The following is a 23347-nucleotide window of genomic DNA, read 5'->3' on the forward strand; positions in this document are numbered from 1 at the left end:
TTCTCTTTCCAGGATGTTTTCTTTGCTCTGAATCCTGTCACTGCAAGCCTCTACAGACCTGCACCAGGAAGAGACTTATCCTCGCCATCACCATCCTCATCCTCTTCTGACGCTTTCATGGAGACTTTCAAAACACTACTTGTTCTCCAAACTTCTTTAACTTGACTTATATCACCTTTTATCACAAAGGTTCAAAACCACAAAGAGTGAAGTCCTAAAAGAGAAGTGAAAGAGGTCACTGGGAAAATTAAATGACTGCTATCAGCCGAAAGGACAAACTTCTCACCAGTGACAGATATATTTCTGCTTTTTTACTGCCCCATTCCCCTTAATGATATCAGATCAATTTCCTCCAAAGCTGCTGGCAGGACTGAGAGTTTGTGTCCATAAGAATTAAAGCTTCAACATTAAACAAATATCTTTTACAGCCTCACAACCTGTCGAATATCATGTGATGTTTGTCGGGGATTACTGATAAACAACTTCCAGCCAAGACTTCCTTTTCAGTGCACTCCATCAAAAGTGAAGCAAGGTCACCCCTCCATATCTGCCAAATATACACTTTCATTTCTTGGTTCATCATTTGTTTCTGCTGAGTCTCAGTTTCACTGTAAACAGTAAGTCCCACAGTTTTACCTTCTTCCAACTCCTTTTTGCACATGTAAAGTAAAATGTTTCAGTGCGTACTAATGGAACTGACTGATTTAGTTTTTTTTGTATAAGTGTTTCCTCTTTTTCACTTGTATGTTTGTTCAACTATTTCTTCTTTTGACTTGTATGTTTGTATAACTATTCCTTATTTTTTACTTGCATGTTTTTTTTTCTATTTTACTTTTACAATGTTTTTTTTTTTGAATGGAGGTCTATGAAAGAGGATTAAAGACAATGATGTTTGTTTAGTTTTGACCTTCTTTACGGAATTGTCAGTGTTTTTTCAGAATTCTGGAATTTGGTCTTTGATCTCAGGATTCTAGAACACCTGCTGTCGCTCTCCATACAGACTGTTTTTCCTGCAGGCGCCAAAGCCTGCTGATACCTGATTGGTCGAGACGACAGGCAGAAACCAGAACCCTTCTCAGACCAGAATCCAGAACCTGAGATACAGATTAAATATGTTTCTGAATCAGAATCTGTAATCACAGGTTAGTTGTAGCTGAAAGTAAAAAGCTTTGTCGGGTCTGTCCAGAAGAGGAGAAGAAAACTACTTTTACACTGTTTGTTTGTTGAATGGAGGTGGGATCTATCATTTCAAATGTGTTCCAGGAAGTCAGGAAATCTTAACACTGATTGTATTTAGTGACCCTATATACTGTATATATCACTTCAATATAAAGCACTAAAAAGCCAAGAGCTGAACCCTGAAAACTGTCCCCTTTTCCACTACACAGTTCCAGCCCTACTCGACTCAACTCTACTCGACTCAACTCTACTCGGTTTGGGTACCTTTTCCCCCAGCGCGAAACTGCGTTCAGGTCATTTTGAAAGTGACACAAACACAACAATCACAAACAATGGAGGATATGGAGGCAATGGTGTCTGGACCTCGTCAACTGACCACGGAGAAACTTTGCGTGCAGACATTGTACGGTACTGATGTCGTTTTTAAAAAATGGCGGGTTTGACTCCTGCGTTGGGTGTCGCGCTCATGACTCTTCGGTGACGACATTCTCTTACCAATCAGTGGCCGACAGTCTGTCAACGTCACCTTTTAGTATCGGCTCAGCTCGCTTGGAACCAGAGCAGAACAGGTACGAAAAACTGGCATCTTACACGAGGTACAGCGCCCGTGGAAACGCAACACAAACCGAGTAGAGTCGAGTCAAGTCGAGTAGAGTAGGGCTAAGACAGGCCGGTGGAAAAGGACCATTAATCAGCTGGTGAGGAAGCTAATCAGCCATACTCCAATCAGCACTGATCCAAAACACAACAAAATTAAACTCATCATGAAGCACTCCAAAGATCTGTATTTAGAACACTGGAGAAACCAAACAAAGACCCAAAGTAGAATGAATTGTTATTTGACCCTAAACCGTGATTATAAATGATCTGAATATCTGTACAGTGTCAGAGATACAAAATAAAGACGTATCCTGACCAAATACAGGCTGAGTGACCACCAGCTAGCTGTAGAGATAGGGAGATACAGGCAGACATGGCTACCCAGAGAGGAGCGTCTATATGCTCACTGCTCTACAGGGGACATAGAGACAGAGATGCACTTCCTCCTCCACTGTAGCAAGTTATCTTTACTAAGAGATTCCCACTACAGGGAAATTACTAAAATAGTAACAAACTTCCCAACATTAACCCCAGAAGAGAAACTGTCAGTTCTCCTGGGGGAAGGGTCAGCAGCTCCTCTGGCTGCTGAATATGCGTCTGCCTGTCACAGCCTGAGGGATGCACCATCACATAATATCTGATTTTAGATGAAGCTTTTATGAGCATACGGCATCAAGTGAGGACATTGAGATATGCTGTATGGGTGACACCATTGTTTTAATGCTTATAAAATATGTAGTATATATAATATGTAATAAATATATATGTAATGAATGAATTTATACGTAATGTATGTGTATAAATCGAATGTGCTTTGGCAACATGTCTTTGTTCATGCCAATAAAGCAAATTTAATTGAATTGAAATTGACACATCTTCAAGCAGATTTGTGTCTCAGTGTAAATATTTGATCTAGAGCAGATTGTTAGCTGCTCTTCATGCAGATTTCTGTATAGAGAGAGAAATAAATCCTCCTCAGATTACCAACCATGGGAGCAGGGATGTCATTCAACCAGCGTTGTGTTCCTCCTGCTTTTGCTCTCTGTATGGACTATTTTTCCTGCAGACACCAAGACTGCTGGTCAACACTGCTCAGACTACACAGTACTACAAACAGATTCAAGAACATTTCTCAGAAAAGCCAGACCCCTCCTTCAGATTCAACTTTTCTATGCAGAATCTGTAAATAGAGATTAACCAGAGAACAAGAACAAAAACATTAAACACAAGATTATATGAAGAAGAAACATGACTTCAAATTTATTTACAGACAAACATATGAACGAGATAATTTCCCCTTAAGTTAACCAAACTCTTAAAGCATGAGTCTGGTGGTGTTTTAATTATTTTGTCATTGAAAACAAATCCCACAAAGAGGCCAAACCAGGAGCAAAAGTGTCACCTAACAACTCTTAAGTGTGTTTAACAGCCAGGTATAATTCCTCTCAAAACAGGACCAGTGACCTTTAGAGGGATTAGGAGCTGGACGGACGGAGCAAATCTAATCTACAAGCTTAGTTACACAGTTTACAAGCAAGCGACTGCGTCAGCGGCACTCTTAAATATATATTTTCTCCCTCATTAATCATGCATTTAAAGAAGGCTTTAAAGTGAATAAGCCTTGTGGAGTGCTGGTTTGATTGAAAAGACTCCTAGTCTTAGCTAATCGGTCACGTCCTTACCTCACAACTATCAATGCTACCATAGACTGAGCTCAACTGCCACATGGGTAGCTGACAGGGTGGAGATAACAGACGATCCTAGAAGGAGCTACACATCTGCACAGAAACTGCACATCTTTCTCCCTCTGCCCCTCTGCCCCTCTGCCCCCGCCCCCCCCCCCCCCCAAAAAAAAAAACAGACTGAATCTTCCATTTATAAAGAATACATACAGTCTGTCATCAGTCTGTAAAACATGATTTCTCTGCTGCTCCATCATGAAACTGATGAGATTATCAGCGTAGATTTTGGAGTCAAACACGAATGATGTAGGAGTCGGAGTGTGTGACGTAGCGGACCCAGCGCTGCGACGGGCCGGGCTGGACAGGCGACAGGCGGAGAAAGCGGATCTGGAGCCCTGTGATGGTGATTTTTGGCAGCTCGAAGCTCAGACCGACCGGACCGATCTCCAACATGGAGGCAGAGCTGAGACCGGGGACCTCAAGCTGCAGACGAGAGGAAGAGACAGAAACAATGATAAGCCTCAAACTGTCTCTGATGTTAAACTGCATGTATTTGTCAACAAGTACATTATATTCAAACAACCTTCTCTGTGAGTGAAACTGAAGCATCATAAACTCTTCCTGCAGGTGTGTGTGTGTGTGTGCGTGTGTGCGTGCTTGTGGTCACCTTGAACAGTGCAGACTGTTGTGTTCCTCCCGTGAAGCGAGAGATCTTCCACTCAACAGCTCGACTCTGCACCTTCAGCTCTGCGCTCTGATCCGGACTGCTGAGCTCCTGAGACAAACTGACCACACACAAATACACATATACACACACACACACACACACACACACACACACACACACACACACACACACACACACACACACACACACACACACACACACACACACACACACAAACACAAAAACACACACATAAGTTCACCTCAGCTTCTTCACACACAACCTGCTGTGAAACATTAAACTTCTGTAAACAATTCCATGGGGTCCCTGCATAGGTCAAAGGTCACCAGCGGTTGTTCCTGTGGTGTCACAGAGCCGATCAGAGAGGCAATGAGGCAGAAAAGCCTTCATAAACACACACAAACACACACACACATATGCGCACACACACGAACACGCACACACACGCACACACACACACACACAGACAGACAGACAGACAGACAGACAGACAGACACACACACACACACACACACACACACACACACACACACACACACACACACACACACACGCACACACACACTGATTTGATTGTTAATCCTTCTCAGAGCTTTCACATGATTTAAACCTGTCATTTTGCGTTAACATTAACAATAACAGCATCCCGAACAGAGTCCTCCTCTTCCTTCTCCTGGAAGTTGTCTGGCCATCTCTGAAGCAGGCTATCAAACATGGCTTTGTTTTCCCCCATGTGAGGGGACACATTTACACTTTGTGAGATTATTTGTGTGACAAATTCAGGGACTGATCTTTGAGTGACCAAAGTACTTGTTGTTCAAAGTGTTGTTATGATGCATGTGGTTCATTGTTTTGTGTCGAGGGGTCAGACTAAACCAAGCGACAACCTCCGGTCTAAAAATATGAGTCCAATGCGGAAGTGCTAAAAACTGCGATTCATCGAGGATCCGCTTGAGGCTGGCTTCGGTAGTACCGGAAGCGTCATACACACCAATTCAAAAAAGACGATCTTTACAGCAGAAATAAACATGTTTACAGCCTGGTTCAAAAAAGAGTGTAGTCTGGATAGCTCATTTCTCGATCGGCACACACTGTACGGATTGTTCCTTTTTTTCTAACACAGCAAATTCGAAGATATTGAGATTGCAAGTCTTCCAATGAGAGGCAGAGCTGACTTGATTGACAGGCGGGAACACTGTAGCTGTTGGCTAGGAGGCTCAAAGCCCACCTCTTTATGTCACAATTGCTCGACAGCAGCAATATGACTGCCGCCGACGATTGGCCTCAAAACAGCGCTTCAGAAACAGATGGGTGAAGTCACGGTGACTACATCCATATTTTATACAGTCTATGGACTAAACGCATGGCCCCGGGGAGTTTGTTTTGAAAAATGCATCATCAGATCCTTGATAAAAATGAGTTTCAATCCCAATCCCTGATGATAACTCAAAAACTGAGTAAATGTGTGAGATTATGATTGTTTTAGTCTGGAAGGAGGGTTGTAACAGAAAATCTGTCAGTGGATGAACTCAGATGTGAGTGAACTCTGGTACAGCAGCTAGAGTCTAAACCTACCTCACATGTCGGAGCACCTGACTCTTCACAAGTCATTGACTCACATTTCCATACATTTTGAATAACAAATAAGGGGCGCCTTATTCTGGCTTTATGGTGAGTCCTACTTTGGTGATGATGTTTCTATTTAAAAACAGCGACCCAACATAGTCAGCTTTTATAATGTTATTCCCTCACAGATACACAGGACCTCGCTCTGTGAGCGACTTTCTATCCGGACTGACATGTCTCTGAATTTATACACTGTGTTCCAAATTATTATGAAGTTAAACTTCTTCTTGAAAACCTGGAAGACTGATGTTCAGCGAGAAATAGTGTTTTAGTATGATGTATTTAAGGCCTTGTGCTTTAACAAAACCATTTGTTTTTGAATCTACAAAGCATTCTAATATTCTTTATTACAGACCACGTGTATATAGGTGTGCCACATTATTATGCAAGTCCTATTCAACTTTGACCATGGGCAAGAAAAGTGACCTGACCAAAGAGGAAAAGAGTCAAACTGTCAAGAGTCTGAGTAAGAGGGACTCTAACAATGATGTAGCCAAGAAATGACAGCCTGACCACTGAACCATAAAAAGATACTTTCAAAGTAGTCAGAATGGGAGGAAACCCAGAAGAGAAAAAGCCTGTCGAACATTAACAAACCGAGAACTGTCAAAAACCAAACAAGAGGTTGCTCAAAGAACCTTAGCGACCAGTCAGGCCATTTCTGAAGCTGTGGGGCTTGATGATGTACCTATGTCTACCCCATGTGGGACATTAAGACGAATGGCAAAGGTCCAAAAGGCAAAGAAAAGACCTCCACTGAAGAAGATACATCATGAAAAACGACTGGAATAGGCTCAACAATACATGAAGGCCGACTTCTCCAAAGTTATATTCACTGATGAGTGCCGGGCAACCCTTAAAGGACCTGATGGTAAGCATCTGGTTGGATTTCAAGGGGCCATGAAGCTCCAACTCGACTATGACGTCTACAAGGCGGTGGTGGTGTTATGTTCTTGGCTGTCATTGTTAATTATGAACTTGTTGGTCCTTTCTGGGTTCAGGATGTTGTAAAAGTTCCCTTGCATGGAGGAAAAGCCAATCAAAAAGACGCTTATCTTCATGCAGGACAATGCACCGTCACATGCCTCACGTTATTCCCAAGACAGGATGGCATCTCAGGGCTTTGAAGACGATCACCTCGTGAACTGGCCAGCCTGCTCACCTGATCTCAACCAGACTGAGAACTTGTGATCAATAATAAAGAAGATAATTTACAGTGATGGCAACACATAAAGCTCAAAGAGCATCTTTGGAAGCCATACAAGTGGCAGCTCACAGCAGAGAAGTCATCAGAAACTAAATCAGTTTACCAGTGACCTCTGACCCTCACTGAGAGAAAAGGAGGTTATATTGGACATTTGATAAACACTTTAGATTTGAAATGTTTCAAAGACTTTTACAGTTTTATTTTGTATACAAATGTAAAGGAAACTGTTGTTTTTTTTTAAGTTTGAATACAGTTGTAGTAAATATTATTATTTTCAATCAATAGAACATTTAAAATGGTGCCTAGTTTTTGATTTTCACAAGTCAAATGCTCTTATCACCAACTTGCATAATAATTTGGCACGCTCATTTCTGCGGATTCTGCATTTATTTGAAAATACAGCCGACATACTTTGAAAAGCATAATTTTAACCACACACAGTTGAAGAAATATATTCACTATCTGACTTCTTAACAAATTTGAGAACGACTGTTATCATATTTTTTGAAATATTCACAAAAATGCACCTGGCATAATAATTTGGAACGCAGTGTAAAGTCGACTCAGAGACCCCGACCGCTCCAGAGAGAAAAAGCACTGAGTCATATTCAAATAAAAAGCCAACAGACGAGAAGCAGAACGGCCTCAGGAGGAGGTTTTACATATGTACTCCTTTAAATAACAAACATCAGACTCAGAGAGCAGCAGCTGATTTGACTGAGGCGACTCACCTCACGGAGCCTTTAGGGACAGGGATGGATGCACACACGTTGATGGCAGAGCTGCGAAGAAAAACAATGACGACATCATCAACACCATCAACATCATCATTAATTAATCCTCAGCATGTTTATGAACACTGTGTTCCTGAGGGATGACCTGGCACACTAAGGTCAAAAGACTACTTGGGTGCATTTTAGAGCTACTTGTACATAATGTTTTTAGTGTTTAAGTTGTTTTATATTTTTTCTTCCATTTCAGACGAGGGAAATATTTCACTTTTTACAGCCCTTTATTCACCTGACAGCTTAAATCCCCTTTAGAATTAAGATTTTATAGACCAAACATTAAATAAATATAATAAAATATGATGTCTTGCTCAGCATTGAACCAGTTTAACAACTTTTCTGTCCCCAGGTTGAGTATTTAAATGTTGTTTTGTATTTTGTGAGAAAGTAAAGATTAAAGAAAAGTCTCCAGAGAAAGAAAACAGATCTATGACTGAGGACTAATTATTTTCCCATTTAGTATTTATTAGTGTATATTACACGATATAGTTTTAATCATATAATAAAACCATACCTCTTTGGTGGCAGATCACAGCGCAGCTTCAGGTACATCAACAGCCTGCACAGAACAAAAACATCATTGAGTTTCTAACAGCATTTTCAGGCTCTGATATTTTCAATAGCAAACCTTTAGAGTTCTATTATTATGTGATTGAACACCCAACTATGTCAATGAACCTTAATAAGGGTGAAGAAACACATGAATGGTACACAAATCTTTTTACTTAATAACACAAACACACTGTGCAACTAAAAGTCCTGCTTTAGAATTCACTTAGTGCTTTCACACATGCACAAAACCCCTGAAAGTTGTAGATATTTTCTGAGTAAGCTGCATGTGTGAAAGCAACTGCTGATTTTTTTCACACCCACTTTACCCAGGCTTTCTTCTGCCAGGCCCACTAGTAAGATTTGCAGGTGAAGTCGAGTGAGCTCATGTGAGAACACAGCGTACAAGTTTGTAACATGTGACTGGTGTTCTGTCAAGTTCAGCTGCTTTGTTGAAAAATGCTAACATAGCAGGAATCCAGGACTGAAATCCTTCTACTCTTTTCTGCTCTTGAGTATGTTCTATTCACTCATCTGTTGATTCTGTGCATACGTTCAGTTAGTTGTAGCAATGATAAGGACTGCTGCAGCATCATTTTAAAGTCACGCCCAACCTCTAACTTCGCAGGCTCTTGATGTATTGTCTGTGTTGGTCTACCTTCCTCCGCTGTCTCTCTCAATGGTTGGGAAGAGCCTGAATGGAGGAGCTGAGGGCAGATCATCATTCACCTGGTACTGCATCACTGTTTGCTGCAAAGCAACAGAACATAGAGAAGAGGAGGAGAGAGGAAATTAGGAAAAAATGATTCATGCATCATGAGGAAAGGAAGATGATTGTAACACCACAGTCTGGAAAAAAGACTGAAAAATAGACCCAAAACTACTCAGAGTGCTTTCATCTTTAGAACAAACCAAGTGTTTTTAATGTTTATCTAGGAAAATTACTCTAACCTTATTTGACCATTATTTCGATAGATATATTCCTACTGACACAAAAAGCGTTTTTCAGAGACGATTTATTTAAGCCAATAAAACTGTCAAAAAAGCTGTAAAATAAGCCTTACACAGGTCAAAGTCAGAAAATCATTCAATAAAACTTTCAGAAACTAGGGTATTGCCAAAGACCTCATAATAAAAAATCATGTTACATTGGTCACAATACATGGGTCGTCATACAACATGTAACACGATAAAGGGGTCAAGAAACATAAAAAATCATGATATATGGATTGCGATACAATGGGTATCACGATATATGGGTCAAGATACAATATGAATCACGATACTTTGGGTCAAGAAACAATATGTATCACAAGTAATGGGTCACAATTTAATACTTATTTCAATACTTTGTGCAAGTAGTAGCCCAAACTATTCAATGGAAATTTCCCACTTGAACTTTTGGAAGGGCAGAAGTTTTAAACTTCAACATGATAGTAGTAACAACACTCTCAATACCTTTATGATAATATGGAAAGATTTGTATAAAACACAAACACACAGCAGCTAAAGAGCAGCTTCGTATAAACAAAATTAACATTTGTGGTTTTTTTCCTGTGTTTTTTTTTTTTTTATGCCAAACGACATCTGGCAAAGAAACTGCCCATGGATATTAGCTTTTCTGGCTAACTATAGTACATTTAGATTTGTCTGAATGTTGATTAATGCACACGTAAAAACGCACCTCTCCCTGACTGGGACACAGTCGGAGGATCCGGTTGCTGTCGAACTCGTCGAGTCGAACCGCCTGGTGGAAACTGCACTCGTCGACTCGAACTGAAGACCCGTAACCTGAGGAGGAAAAACACAACATTATAAACTCTGAGAAACAACATGAAGCATCAGCCTTCAGAGAACAGCAAGACATGTTGAAAAAATTAAACATTTTACAGACATCAAATTAATTTAAAACAATGTACAAAAAGAACAATTTGAGTCAATTTGAAAGTAAAGAACAGACTAAAAAGATGGCAACTCTTCCAAATAAGTCAAAGGATGAATAAACAGTTGACTAAAAGATGAGTACTGTGTCTCTATCTATGAAAATGGACTCTACGTGAGTGTGTGAAAGCACTGCCAGGAGCCATGAAAATACGTCAGCAGGAAATTAAACAGCGGAGGAAATTATGTTCACCTGTTCAATAAAGCTTGGAGAATAAAAACATGTTGTGTGTGTGTGTGTGTGTGTGTGTGTGTGTGTGTGTGTGTGTGTGTGTGTGTGTGTGTGTGTGTGTGTGTGTGTGTGTGTGTGTGTGTGTGTGTGTGTTTGGAGACAGAAGCACAGAAGCCAGTGTTTGTTGACTTTCTGACTTCACATATGAAAGTAAATCTGAACTTAAAGCAGCAAACATGTTTCATATTGATTCTGTGTTCCAGTCCAGGATGTTGATGGCTTTATTAATTGTCTTATCATCAGATCAGCTGATTCACATAGGAGAAGTGTTACTCAAACCTGTAATCAACCTACAGTGTGTGTCTCGGTGTGTGTTACCTCTGAGCTGTGACTTTCCAATGCTGAACTCTTCATTCAGTCCGATGCGCATCTCTGTTAAAATCAGGACACCGTGTATAAGAGAGCTGTGTCAGATTTTTCTACTCGTCAGGTCCAAACATCAACTGAAGGCGAAGACTAACCCTTTGTTACATTCCTTTTTTACCCAGATCATGATCATGCTACAAACCATCTACATCCTACTTCTACTAGACAAACTCTAACTACGTTAGGATACGTTAGCTCTGACTTTGTCTGCACAAAGTGTAAAAACTGTAAAAACGATCAGCAGTTTCTCAAGCTAAAGGTGAAATCTTCAATTTGCTTCTCAATAAACCATCCTGAAACCAGAGCGTCCATGTTATCTTGGAAAATGACAGAAATGTATAATCGATTAGCTAAAAAGTGGGCGGTTATTTTTCTTCAGATTCGACTCGACCATCACACAAAGAACATGTAGAATCTCACCTGAGCAGCTCGGCATGTAGCACTTCACTTTGATCTCTCCCTCGACATCGGCCTTCATCACGACTCCCTGCAGCACAAACCATCAATATCATATCATATTCATAAGTAGGTAAGTAGAGGTTATTTGGTATATATCAAGTGGCAACCTCCGGTCTCAAAATATGAAGCCCATGCGGAAGTGTTATAAACTCCAATTCATCGAGAATCCGCTTGAGGCTGGCTGCAGAAACACCGAAAACCACATACACACCCAATCAAAAAAGACGATCTTTGCAGCATTAATAAACATGTTTACAGCCTGATTCAAAAAACAGCTTGGCTCTACGTAGCTCATTTCTCAATCGGCACACACTGTAAGGGGATGAATTTTTTCCTACCGTTTGGCTTCAAAACAGCGCTCAAGAACAGATGGGTGACATCACGGATACTACGTCCATTATTTATACAGTCGATGGTATGTATCAATATAAAACCAACACAACAATAATCCTTATCATCACCACCACCCCTAAAACCCTGTTTTTTTCACTACACACTTGTGCCGCTCTGAAAAGGATGAGCACTGATTTACAAAAGGATATTGGGCATTTTGCACTCACTAAACCTGGGCAAGTGAGATGAAAAGCTACCGATCAATTCCAAAAGCAAACGCAGAGTGTAGGCGGTGTCGCGCTCAAACTTTTAGGTAATCATGAGAACGGTTCCTCTGATGGATGACCAGAATAAAAAGTCTGTATGACAAGTCTTTAAATTGAACTTGAAGTTGAAATTGAAGAGTCAGACTTGAATTAAATCTGTTCAGACTTGATTTCATAATAATACGCAGGCTCACGTAGACAGATCTGACCCGTCAGAATAAGAGCAAGGGGGGAGGGAGGGAGATGCTGACAGCTTATCTACTCTGTCAGACACAAAACAAGAGCAAGCTGCACAGAGCTGAGAAACTTTGTGTGCATGGTTGTGCTTGAATATACTTCTCACAATGTGCCGTGTGAATCTGACCTCATGATTTGATTAAGTACGCTTTTTTGTCATATCAATAATGTGAATGCTACAAAGCACTTAATCTGAATGTACCTGTAACTCTGTCTTTTTATCTCAGCATCTCTTCATCACACTCAATCTACAAGGCTTCATTAAATAGTTTAATGTTTAGATAACGTTACCTTCGTGTAATCTATACCCTTGTTTTGTATGTTTGTCAGCACAGTGTCTGTGCTTTAAGAGCGATGAGAAAACAGAGACAGAAGCCAGACTCATGCCTTTTAAAGGGATTGTTTGGTAGTGCAACTTAACACATCATAATACATGAAAGATTTAACAGACAGATATAGATTCATAGTCGTGTACATAGTTAGATATAGATTCATAGTCGTGTACATAGTTAGATATAGATTCATAGTTGTACATAGGAGTGTTTCGGACTCTGACTGCTGTTTTGGATACTCACGTTGGAGCCGATGACGACTGACATCCTCTCAATCACGTCCACAAATATCTCGCTCTTTCCACCCTGGAAAAACAAAACACATTCATGGAAAATGTTCACTTTGTTTCAGGAAGTCTGCAGTCCAACTGGGACGTGACTATTTACTGGAACATTGACTGGTTATTTTTAAAACACCCAGCCATTTACAAAAACAATTGAAACTCTGTCCGCGGTGACAGATCGTCATTATTCTTCAATCGACGGTCAGAGTGCTGCCAAATGTAGACGATACACGCTCATAACCACTCTGACTTTAATGGAATAACAGATAAATCCATGTTCGTGTGAATCTTTGTGAATCTAGAGGTTTATATTTCAATACAGTAATTGAGTTTATGCACTCACAGATTTCTTTAAATACATCCATTTAGTCATGATATCCTCCTCGCTCTATTTTCTGTCGGAATAAACGTCTTGAAAGCTAATAAAAATGTCAGGATGATGATTTATCTTAAACAAAAGAAGGTTTCCAAAAATCTTTTCTTTTATTCGACTAACAGTCAAAATCTGAAGCAGCAAATCTTTGCAATTAAGACGCTAAAAATGCTGATTTTTCCATCTTTGTGCTTGAAAGTAAAGTGAAAAGAGTCTGCTGTTCGCTGTCTGTCATTGCACTTACAGATGAATCAAATAACTGGTGAGGCTTTTAATTTGAAAATCAATCAAACTCACTGAAAGTAACTTTACTCTGCTTTGTTTTGTGTCGTGGAGAAATAGTTTTCCTCACTTTGATAAAATGTGAGGCTTTAATTTGGTCCTCTACAACTTCTCTATCTCACATTAGTCATTTCTATTTTATTTTTGTTTGAAGGTTTCTGATGATTGTTAATTATTCTGTGGAAGCGAAAGCACATTTTTTATACTGTGTGAAAGCCAAGCAGCAACCTCCAGTCTAAAAATATGAGTCCAATGCGGAAGTGCTAAAAACTGCAGTTCATCGTGGATCCGCTTGAGGCTGGCTGCAGAAGCACTGCAAACAAAATACATAACCAATTCAAAAAAAGTCGATCTTTACAGCAGGAATAAACATGTTTACAGCCTGGTTCAAAAAACGAGTGTAGTCTGGATAGCTCATTTCTCGATTGGCACAAACTGTACGGGGGTGAATTTTTTTCTAACTGGCAATTAAAAGATATTTAGATTATGAGTCTTCCAATAAGAGGCAGAGCTGACTTGATTGACAGGCGGGAACACTGTAGCTGTTGTCTAGGAGGCTCAAAGCCCGCCTCTTTACGTCACAATCGCTCGACAGCAGCAGTATGGCTGCCGCCGCCGATTGGCATCAAAACAGTGCTTCAGAAACAGATGGGGGACGTCACGGATACTACGTCCATATCTTATACAGTCTATGGTTCAAACACAGGCTAGCTTTCCTGAACTTTACTCTGCGGTCAACCTCATGGGAACAGTTTAAGATCAACCAACATCGTAATGTGTCTTCATTTCCCTTTAAAGGTGTGTGTTCAGTGTTGTTTTGTTTTCTGCACAACAACCTGAATGTTTTACATGTCCAATAATGTTTCATGAGGAGCGTTGATGAGGTTCCCCGCCCCAGCCGGTCCTGTACCTGCTCTCTGCTGGACTGGATGGGTCTGGTGGCCGCAGAGCTTGGCGCCACTTTACTCTGCTGTGTCTCTGCTCCAAACTGAGGACACACAAAAACAACAGAGCATCTTAAAAGACAGAAGCATCACACTCAAATATAAATTTTGTATTTTCAGAATTTAATGCCACACTAGGGTTTTTTAAGCAAACGTGCCAGGCCGACGTTGCTGAGGTCAAACAGGCTGAACGGTCTGGAGGAGACGGCTTCAGTCTGGATGAAGTTCTTCAGGACATCAGAGGAGGTGGTCTGGATGTAACCATAGTCCTGACACACACAGAGACAAGGAGACTAATTCTCTATCTTATATGTAAGATTATGTAGCTTTCATGATCCCTTTGACCCTAGACGTCTATCAGGCAGAAATGGCGAAGTGTGTGTTCAAACATGGAGAGCCGTGTTGTTAATGTTCGGACCAGCTGAGAGGAAACTAGAGCCCATCATCAGTGAGATCAAACAACAACTTTGTCTTCGCTGCAGTCCTGCTTCGAGGTCACAGGAGTTACATGATGCAGTGAGACTCACCACGATCTCGTCCAGCAGCTCGTAGATGAGGGCGAAGTTCATCTGGACAGATTTCTCGGACAGGCTTCCGCAGTAATCTTTAACCAGAGCGGTTAGCCTGACACACAGAATCACACACTTGATTTAATCCATTCATAAAACACAGGTCCTTCTCAATCCGTGTTTTGATATTTGGGTAAATATGTAAATAGTGAGACCTGTGTAAATCTACATGACAGATTAAAGTTGAACTCAAGCTGTGACCCTATAAATCGTTCAGTGTAAGTCTACCTGTTGAGGAACTCTATTACAGTGAAGGGGGAGGAGTCAGCTGTGGTTGTGGCGACCCAGTACAGCCCTCCTTGCCTGACGTGGACGAAGTGAAGATCTTTGTGACTCTGTGAAAGCAGAAAACCCGTGGTGCGTTCAGGGATAATGTTAGGAGATGTAAAATAATCAGTTACTTTGTGACGCTGCAGGTGTAAGAGGACCTCTGAATAAAACACGGCTCCTTATAAGGCCACACAACATGCTACACACAAATACACATCAACACTGTGATACCATGACAACAGGAGGCTGGTCTCCAGTCAGCACGGTAACCTTCTCGTAGAAAATATTGACAGCATCAGTTCCGGCTTCTCCCCGGACTGACAGGGGGTTAAGGAGTTTTTGTTTGTTTGTTTTGTTTCAATACTACTACTACTACTACTACTACTACTACTACTAAAATGATAATAATAATAATAATAATAATAATAATAATAATAATAATAATATGTTCTATAATTCTGTTCGAAGAGCATGCAGCATTAAGTACACTCTAAATGTTGTCATAAACATCAAACATAACATTAAAACAATAAACAAAAAATATCAATTTCAAATGCTCTTTATGCTATAAAAATATGTTACTTATGGTGCAATAACACCTGTTGTGCAAAAATATCCCTGTAAGATACAATAATGCACAAGCTCCTGCTGCAGTCAAGAGCTCATTTTACAGTGATAATATGGATGGAAACGTGTGTAGATGAATGCATGTGAGAATGTGATGGATGTTGCTTATGTGTGTTATAGAGAAGAACAGCAAATGTTGTTATAAAGATTGCTTTTCTATTATTTAAGTTTGTATTTGATGATTAATGGAGGATACAGTCCTTATAGATGAGGTGGTCACCCTGTGAGGACAAGATGAAGACCTGGGAGATCATCCTGCTGACCACAAAAAGAGACAGACACAGGCAATAATAAACACAAGGTTAAATGATAAATACTTCTTCATTATAAGCGTCTGTCTTACATCAGCTCCCTCTATCTGTCATTTAAGGTATGATGACTCGAATTATACGATTTGAGGATTTTATTGAGTTCCATACATTTCCACAGTACTCCGTTTCACTGTGAATGACCTGTCTCTAAAAAAGGGAGCTAAATCCAGACAGTTTCGAAACCCTGCTTGTTAAAATTGTGGAGGCCAAACTCTTACCAGACCCCATTCAATATACAGCTAATTTAATCTCTGACAGTAAATGAAGAACTACTCGATTTAACAAACATTTATATGACATCCTTATATAAAATAGAGGCATGTTGTATACCGTTTACCTATGGTTATATCCTGTGATAACAAATAGTCTCGGTTTCACAGTTAATTATGTGACAATTTACTGTAAAATGTTCCATTAGGGACGTCGAAAGTGAGCAGCACATTAACCTTCCTTAGCTTGAATTTAAAATATGGTTAGTAAAATCTCCCTTTCTCAAAATCCGCATTTAACATAGGTTTATATAGAGGTCGTATATGCAGAAAAAAATCATTTTAACATGCCAATTAAGTTTAAAAACTTGGAGATGTCAATATTGAAGGAAATTGAAAGGAGGTTTGGCTGAAAATCGTGTTAATGCTCTCTTGTAAGAACCATTCAAGTTTAACTTACCTTTGGTTGTTTTTCAGTAAAGCAGAGGTAAAGCTGAGACAGTAATAATAACTGTAATGTTAAATTACATAGCCATGAATGGCAGTAACATTATAAATACACCTGTTTATGATGGCACATCGTGCCTAAAGTAAACAATCACTTCGGATCTGAACTATTCATAAGACAGGGGCCAGGATAACATCATAACAAGTCTGATTTTGTGTATGCATTCATAAAGTAAAACACTAATTCATCTACAGAAACGCTCTTTAATATGTATGTGTACAGCTCGGTACAGCTACAGTGCGCTCAGCAAGCTGTTTACAATCCGGGTCAGTAGATGGAGGACAGCAAAAAGCGCCACCTGTTGGACGGGCGGGGAAGCTAACCAGTTTTATTTAGCTCAAACCTGGCTCAAACACATCTAATTATTGTCCCAATCTATCTATGAGTTAATACAATTGTATAAGGTTGCCTGTAATACATCTTTAAATCTTTTGCCTTCTTAACAATGACATTAATCTTTTTTCTTTTTTTTTTTTGTCCCCTGTGACTTTGGAGCATCACATTTGTATTTTTATTTATTTTTTATTGTGCAAGTATTGTGCTTTACAAGAAAGGGTGACCAAGTGATAGTAGATAGAATAACACGTAAAAAAGGCACTAATATGGACAACAATAATAAAAAAAAAGATAGACAGAGAAGTGGTAATAAAAGTAATACTAATAATAAGAGGAAAAAATTAATAAATAAACAAAAAGTGTGTCTTGTGATGGTTAATGTTTGTGTGGGAAGATTGAAGGTATGATGGTTGGTGAATATCTTCCGATGCATTCCAAATATGAGAAGCGGAAAGTGGAAAGATTGATAAGATTATAAAAATAACAACTACATGAATAATAAAATAACTATATAATTATTATGATGATGATAATAATAATAATAATAATAATAATAATAATAATAATAATAATAATAATAATAATAATAATAATAATACAGAGATGGAGGGGGGGCGGGGTGATGTCTAAATAATGATTGTTTAAGTGGGCTGTCGGTGCAGTGTTGAGGCTTGGCATTAAGTAGGTGAAGGCAGGGCAAGAGATAGGGCAGCAGCACAAGGGGTGAGATTTTATTTTATTTTCTCTTTCTTTCTTTTTAAAACTTTACACTAATCATTATGATGTATGAACGTAGCTTGTAATAACGTCCTCCAAACAGAAGGTGGCAGCAGGAGCAGGAACACACCGGAAGTGGTTCATGTCACCAAGCACGACCATTTCCACCATAACATCGTTGTATCCGTTTCAGTCTGCCTCACCATGAAGTAAGTACTTTTTTGAATTTTAAAATATTTAAAAAACATAAACTTGTTTCTATCTGTGTGTCAGCCTCAATTTAACCAGCAGTAGTAGCGACCTTCTTGAGAGGCTAACGTGCTGATAGTTAACGTGGAGCCAGTTTCCCTCATCTATCGAAGCCCGCTCACACATGTAAACTGTTCCTCTTCAATAGCAGGGAAAACAAGCGTCACCTGAGAAATATATAACTTAATTATGAATGATTGGGAGCAGATTAAGGGTTCGGCTTTCACCAAAGTATTTTCATTTTCATAAAATCGAAGTTTTGATGTGTGTTTCACTGGTTAAACGGAGTTCCATCGCCTGTTTTGATAAAGTAGGATTATTTCTAACCATTCTTTGTCCTCCGAATACAAGATTCATTGAAACGTTTGCGGAAATTATCTGGAGTTAGTTCTTACACATACATAATTCATGTTATTTAGGAGGATCAGACCTTAAATTTGACGAAAATTGAACAGAGTCTGTTGTAAACGTTGTAAATAGTCTGTTACAGAAAACAGAAGAATATTGTAGGAAATCAGATACACTTTTCCTACTGTCAAGACTATTAAATAATGAAATAAATATTAAAGATATGTTTAAAGTGAATTTAGGGAACTGAAATTTGAGGCACTTTACCTAACGACATTACAAATGAACAAAATATAAGTATTTTACCACAGCTCATGACTTTGGGGCTTTACCAACCAACATAAAAAAACAATAATGAGAGTTAATCGTGTTTTTAAGTACAATTTGAGGACTGTATTGCTCTATATTTGTGTGTCAGATGAATGTGATATATCTTGGTTAAGTTAAAGAAGAAGTTAAAGTTTTCCCCTGTCCTCTGTTTTCAGTCCGCTGACAAAGGTGAAGTTGATCAATGAGTTGAATGAGCGCGAGGCCGACCTTGGGGTGAAAGAGTCTGTCTCCTGGCACACAGCGTACAAGGACAGTGCCTGGGTTTTTATCGGTGAGATGACCCTCCTGGCTTGATGAGTTCTCTGAGATTGGAGAAGTGACAGAGAAGCACTTACATGTGGTGTTTTTTATCCTGCAGGGGGATTTCCATATGAGCTGACTGAAGGTGACATCATCTGTGTCTTCTCTCAGTACGTATACCTGCATCCTGTTGCCCCTGGATAAGACTGGCCATAGATAAGACAGCCATCAGATTGACTCTCCTCTCCTCCCTGCAGGTACGGAGAAATCGTGAACATCAACCTGGTGCGAGACAAGAAGACGGGGAAGTCTAAAGGTTTCTGTTTCCTGTGCTACGAGGACCAGCGGAGCACCATCCTCGCTGTGGACAACCTCAACGGCATTAAGGTGACACAGTTGTTACACTCTAACAAGCACTGTTTACCCTTATTAGTAAGGGCGTGGATGGATGTAGCTTAAAGTTGCTGTTGGTAGTCACAGAGTAAACATCTGTTCAGAGAGAGGGACTTCGAATGTCAACACTATCCCTCCCAACCAGATTTCCTCTTAGCCCCCCAACACAGACTCAATCGGAGGACGTAGTAGGGGCCGCCCCTTAACCAATCAGGACAGAAGATTGGAGATAGCTATGATTGGTCCGTCATAACGGAAACAAGGGGAATAAACATTTCTTGATACAAAGGCATTGGAAAACGCAGATTTCGCAATAGTCTCAAATTACTTCACTTACTGCTGAGTACCGATGGGCATTATGACCTTTTCTTCAAACCCAGCAGAAAAAAAGTAAAGTTTTTTACACCATTCCTACCAACAGCAGCTTTAAGAACGGGTATCATTAATGTGATAAGGGTGAAAATGTTTCCTTACAACCAAACGGATACAAGATGAAGTAAAATCAAAGCTACTGTTATCTGTGTGAATTAAAAACATCGCTGATGTGTATTAAGATGCATTTTAAAAAGCTCTGTTGTGTTTGTTATCAGATTAAAGGTCGGACCATCCGCGTGGACCACGTCAGAGACTACCGTCCTCCTAAAGACTCAGAGGATATTGATGATATCACCAAACAGCTGAGGGAGCAGGGCTGTGCCCCTGCAATTCCCCAACCCTCCTCCTCCTCCTCCTCCTCCTCCTCAGAGGAAGACGATCAGTACGCCATCCCTGTGAAGAAACTCAAGAAAGGTGAGGTTTTGGAGACAGCCTGAAGTGGACACTTGAGGATCTGCAGTTTTTTGCATTGCGTTATTGGCTTAATTTCTCTTATTTTGACACCAGGGGGCGAAGTGACTCAATTCATGACGAGATACAAGAATCAATATGTGATGAGTCTGTATTTCTCTTATTGTTTTCTACTGCAGACAAGAAAGAGAAGAAGAAAAAGAAGAAAGAGAAGAAGGAGAAGAAGAAGGCAGAAAAACAGAAGGCAAAGGAAAGGGAAAACCGTGCACTGCACTCCTCCTCTTCCTCACCACCTCCTCCTCCTGCTCCTGCCGTCAGAGTCAAAGAGGAGAAGCAGGACGCTGCCTACGATAAGTACAACCAGAGGGGGGCGCCACCTGGTGGACAAGAGAACGGACAGAGAGCGACGAGGGAGAATGAGAGACTGAGGGGGGAGGAGGAGAGAAGGAGAGAGATGGACAGGGAGAGGGAGGATGACAGGTTTAGGACTAGGGACAGGAGCAGAGAGAGAGAGGTAGACAGGAGAAGAGAGATGGAGAGAGAGACAGAGAGGAAGAGAGAGACGGATAGGGATAGAAGAAGAGATACAGAGAGAGACAGTGACAGAAGACGAGAGACGGATAGAGAGAGAGATGGTGATAGGAGGAGAGAGACAGATAGAGAGAGAGATGGTGATAGGAGGAGAGAGATGGACAGGGACAGAGGTGGTGATAGAAGAAGAGAAGCTGACCGTGACAGAGACAACGATAGAAGAAGAGAGACAGAGAGAGAGCGGTCACATCGACACTGAGAGGTTCTGCTGAACACCGAGAATCTTTCGTTTTTTATGATATAAAACATGTAAATATGAAGTGTATGAGTTAAATATGGAGATGTGCTGCTGGCGCCATCTAGAGGCTGGAGTGCTCATTACCTAACCTGCAGAGGACCTTCAGAGAGAGAACACAACGGGCCTACAATATTAACATCTCCTTCTGAAAAGTTGTTTGTAATTATTGAGGTTGTCTTTCTTTGATGCTCCATTTTTCATCCTAAAATGTTAGATTTATGTAAAAATTTAAAAAACATTTTATGTAATAAAACAAAGAAATTCACTGGTGTCTTTTATGAATTTGATTTTAAGAGTTCAGAGATGAACAAGGTGATCGAAGTGTCTAAACACTGAACCTTTAAGGACTGACTTGCTAGGTGGGCAGTGTGTGAAGGCTGAGATAAATAAGATGTGCCATTAATAAGACCAAAACAGCCAATCATCAGTGTGCCTTTGTGTTTAGAACAAGCGGCAACCTCCGGTCTAAAAATGTGAGTCCAATGCGGAAGTGTTAAAAACTGCAGTTCATCGATGATCTGCTTGAGGCTGGCTCCGGAAGTACTGGAAACCACATACACATCAATTCAAAAAAAGCCGATCTTTACAGCAGAAATAAACATGTTTACAGCCTGGTTCAAAATACGAGTGTAGTCTGGATAGCTCATTTCTCGATTGGCACACACTGTAAGGGGGGGTGCATTTTTTTTCTTACACGGCAATTTAGAAGATATGAGGATTACGAGTCTTCCAATGAGAGGCACAGCTGACTTGATTGACAGGTAGGAACACCGTAGCTGTTGGATAGGAGGCTCAAAGCCCGCCTCTTTACGTCACACTGGCTCGACAGCAGCAATATGGCTCCCGCCAACGATTGGCCTCAAAACTGCGCTTCAGAAACAGATGGTTGACGTCACGGATACTACGTCCATATTTTATGCAGTCTATGGTATAGAATCACAATTATAATATTGTATTAAACAATCAAGTCCACAGAGTGACTGGAGTCCCATAAGGCAGGGGTTCCCATAGTGGGGGTTGCAATACACTAATGGGGTGTCGCGAGATGTCTTCTGCAATGTATATTTGTTTTTAAGTAATCTAAAGTGACATATTACCCGGCTTTCTTACTGATATTCCGGATGTGTAAGAAGCCTGGCTCTGATTGGTCACAACCCCTTGATAACGGTTATTAACTTTCACTAACAAGAGCAACACCAGAGGCAATGTGATCACACGTTATGTCAAATCAATCTGCGGAAAAGAGTTCCGGCACATTTTGCTTCTGCTTGATTCTATTTCCCATGACTACCTCCTAACCATACATTATCTTACATATTTTACCCATTATTGTAAAAATATTGATACAAATAGTAGTACAATTTGAAATAAAACCTTGCAAATAAACATTTTTTATTCTTTTTTTCTTTTCTATGTTGCCAGACGACTCCTGAGGTTAGGGTTAGTTAACAGTTAATTAACAAAAGCACCATAGCAGCAGGTTCATTCATAACAGCACAGGAAGCAGGTAGGCTAATTTTCTACAGACCAGTTTAGTCGAGTATGAAGCAGCATTTAATGACTTTGAGGGACAGTGGGGGGTGTGGGTCGGAAGTCTTTGGGACCTTTATTTTGAGGGTCCTGGGCTGAATGTTTGGGAACCCCTGCCATAAGGTGACCATTTCCATCTTGAGCGTACACGTTATTGACCTTTTTGCACCAGTAGTAATGATTCAACTTCCATCACCTGTCATTAAATACCTTTATTTGTCAGTAAATGGCTTTTTTGATCATATGAATGCTTTTAATAACATATTTTTATTAGCCTTACACTGGGGCTGTTATTTTATGGGTAACAAAAGCACCCTATGGTGGGCTCAGTTGAGGGATGCGCCCCATGTTGTGTTAATTTGATAACAAAAGTTGCTTATTGACGTTATTTCTCAGTGAAATTGTATTTATTTGTGTTATGTGTGAGAGAACCTCCGACTTTAAAATCAAACACTTGAATGACGACAGGACTTGCTCTAGTCATCGCGGCTCACCATGTTATGATCATAGACTGCATAAATATTGGACGCATTATCCGTGATGTCACCCATATGTTCCTGAGCGCTGTTTTGAAGCCAATCGTTGGCTGCAGCCATATTGGAAATGCGGAACTCCAGCTCAACTCAGTTGAGCTGGTGAAGTAAAGAGGCGGGGTTTGAGCCTCCTCGCCAACAACTACAGTGTTCCCGCCTGTCAATCAAGTCAGTCATGTCCTTATTTGGACAA

General features: G+C 40.2%; 2 protein-coding genes across 4 annotated transcripts; one reads left to right on the forward strand and one right to left on the reverse strand.

Annotated features, from left to right (window-relative positions):
- Positions 1-3010: 3010 nt before the first annotated feature.
- Positions 3011-17133, reverse strand: ap4m1 (adaptor related protein complex 4 subunit mu 1). Of its 3 annotated transcripts, none has more exons than XM_034683139.1 (16): positions 16816-17132; positions 16032-16093; positions 15440-15525; positions 15167-15273; positions 14897-14993; positions 14528-14638; positions 14336-14413; positions 12730-12792; positions 11280-11346; positions 10812-10865; positions 10005-10111; positions 8979-9070; positions 8286-8330; positions 7715-7765; positions 4129-4246; positions 3011-3944 (listed from the first exon to the last, which is right to left on the reverse strand). In XM_034683139.1, the coding sequence occupies exons 2-16, from the start codon at positions 16087-16089 to the stop codon at positions 3753-3755; spliced, it is 1326 nt and encodes a 441-aa protein (XP_034539030.1). In that variant the 5' UTR covers positions 16090-16093; positions 16816-17132; the 3' UTR covers positions 3011-3752. The 3 variants fall into 3 exon arrangements, with proteins under 3 accessions (XP_034539030.1, XP_034539031.1, XP_034539032.1); XM_034683140.1 differs by having other exon boundaries at positions 3632-3944; positions 16032-16090; positions 16816-17133; XM_034683141.1 differs by lacking the exon at positions 16816-17132 and adding an exon at positions 16484-16488 and having other exon boundaries at positions 3632-3944; positions 16032-16090.
- Positions 17134-18010: 877 nt separating this feature from the next.
- rbmx2 (RNA binding motif protein X-linked 2) lies at positions 18011-21356 on the forward strand. Its single transcript, XM_034683152.1, has 6 exons — positions 18011-18125; positions 18999-19114; positions 19202-19253; positions 19341-19470; positions 20067-20265; positions 20442-21356. Exons 1-6 carry the CDS (start codon positions 18121-18123, stop codon positions 21050-21052), a joined length of 1113 nt encoding a protein of 370 aa, XP_034539043.1. The 5' UTR covers positions 18011-18120; the 3' UTR covers positions 21053-21356.
- The last annotated feature ends 1991 nt before the right edge of the window (positions 21357-23347 follow it).

The sequence above is a fragment of the Notolabrus celidotus genome, chromosome 5, assembly GCF_009762535.1.
Source record: "Notolabrus celidotus isolate fNotCel1 chromosome 5, fNotCel1.pri, whole genome shotgun sequence".
Lineage (NCBI taxonomy): Eukaryota > Metazoa > Chordata > Actinopteri > Labriformes > Labridae > Notolabrus > Notolabrus celidotus.

Coding starts and splice junctions, on each gene's coding strand:
- ap4m1 (XM_034683139.1), bottom strand. CDS start 16,089: ATGATCTCCCAGGTCTTCATCTTGTCCTCACAGGGTGACCACCTCATC. Junction 14,994..15,166: donor GTAATAGAGTTCCTCAACAG/GTAGACTTACAC, acceptor TCTGTGTGTCAG/GCTAACCGCTCTGGTTAAAG. Junction 7,766..8,285: donor TGTGATCTGCCACCAAAGAG/GTATGGTTTTAT, acceptor TTTTCTTCGCAG/CTCTGCCATCAACGTGTGTG.
- rbmx2 (XM_034683152.1), top strand. Junction 19,115..19,201: donor CAGTGCCTGGGTTTTTATCG/GTGAGATGACCC, acceptor TTTATCCTGCAG/GGGGATTTCCATATGAGCTG. Junction 20,266..20,441: donor TGTGAAGAAACTCAAGAAAG/GTGAGGTTTTGG, acceptor TTTCTACTGCAG/ACAAGAAAGAGAAGAAGAAA.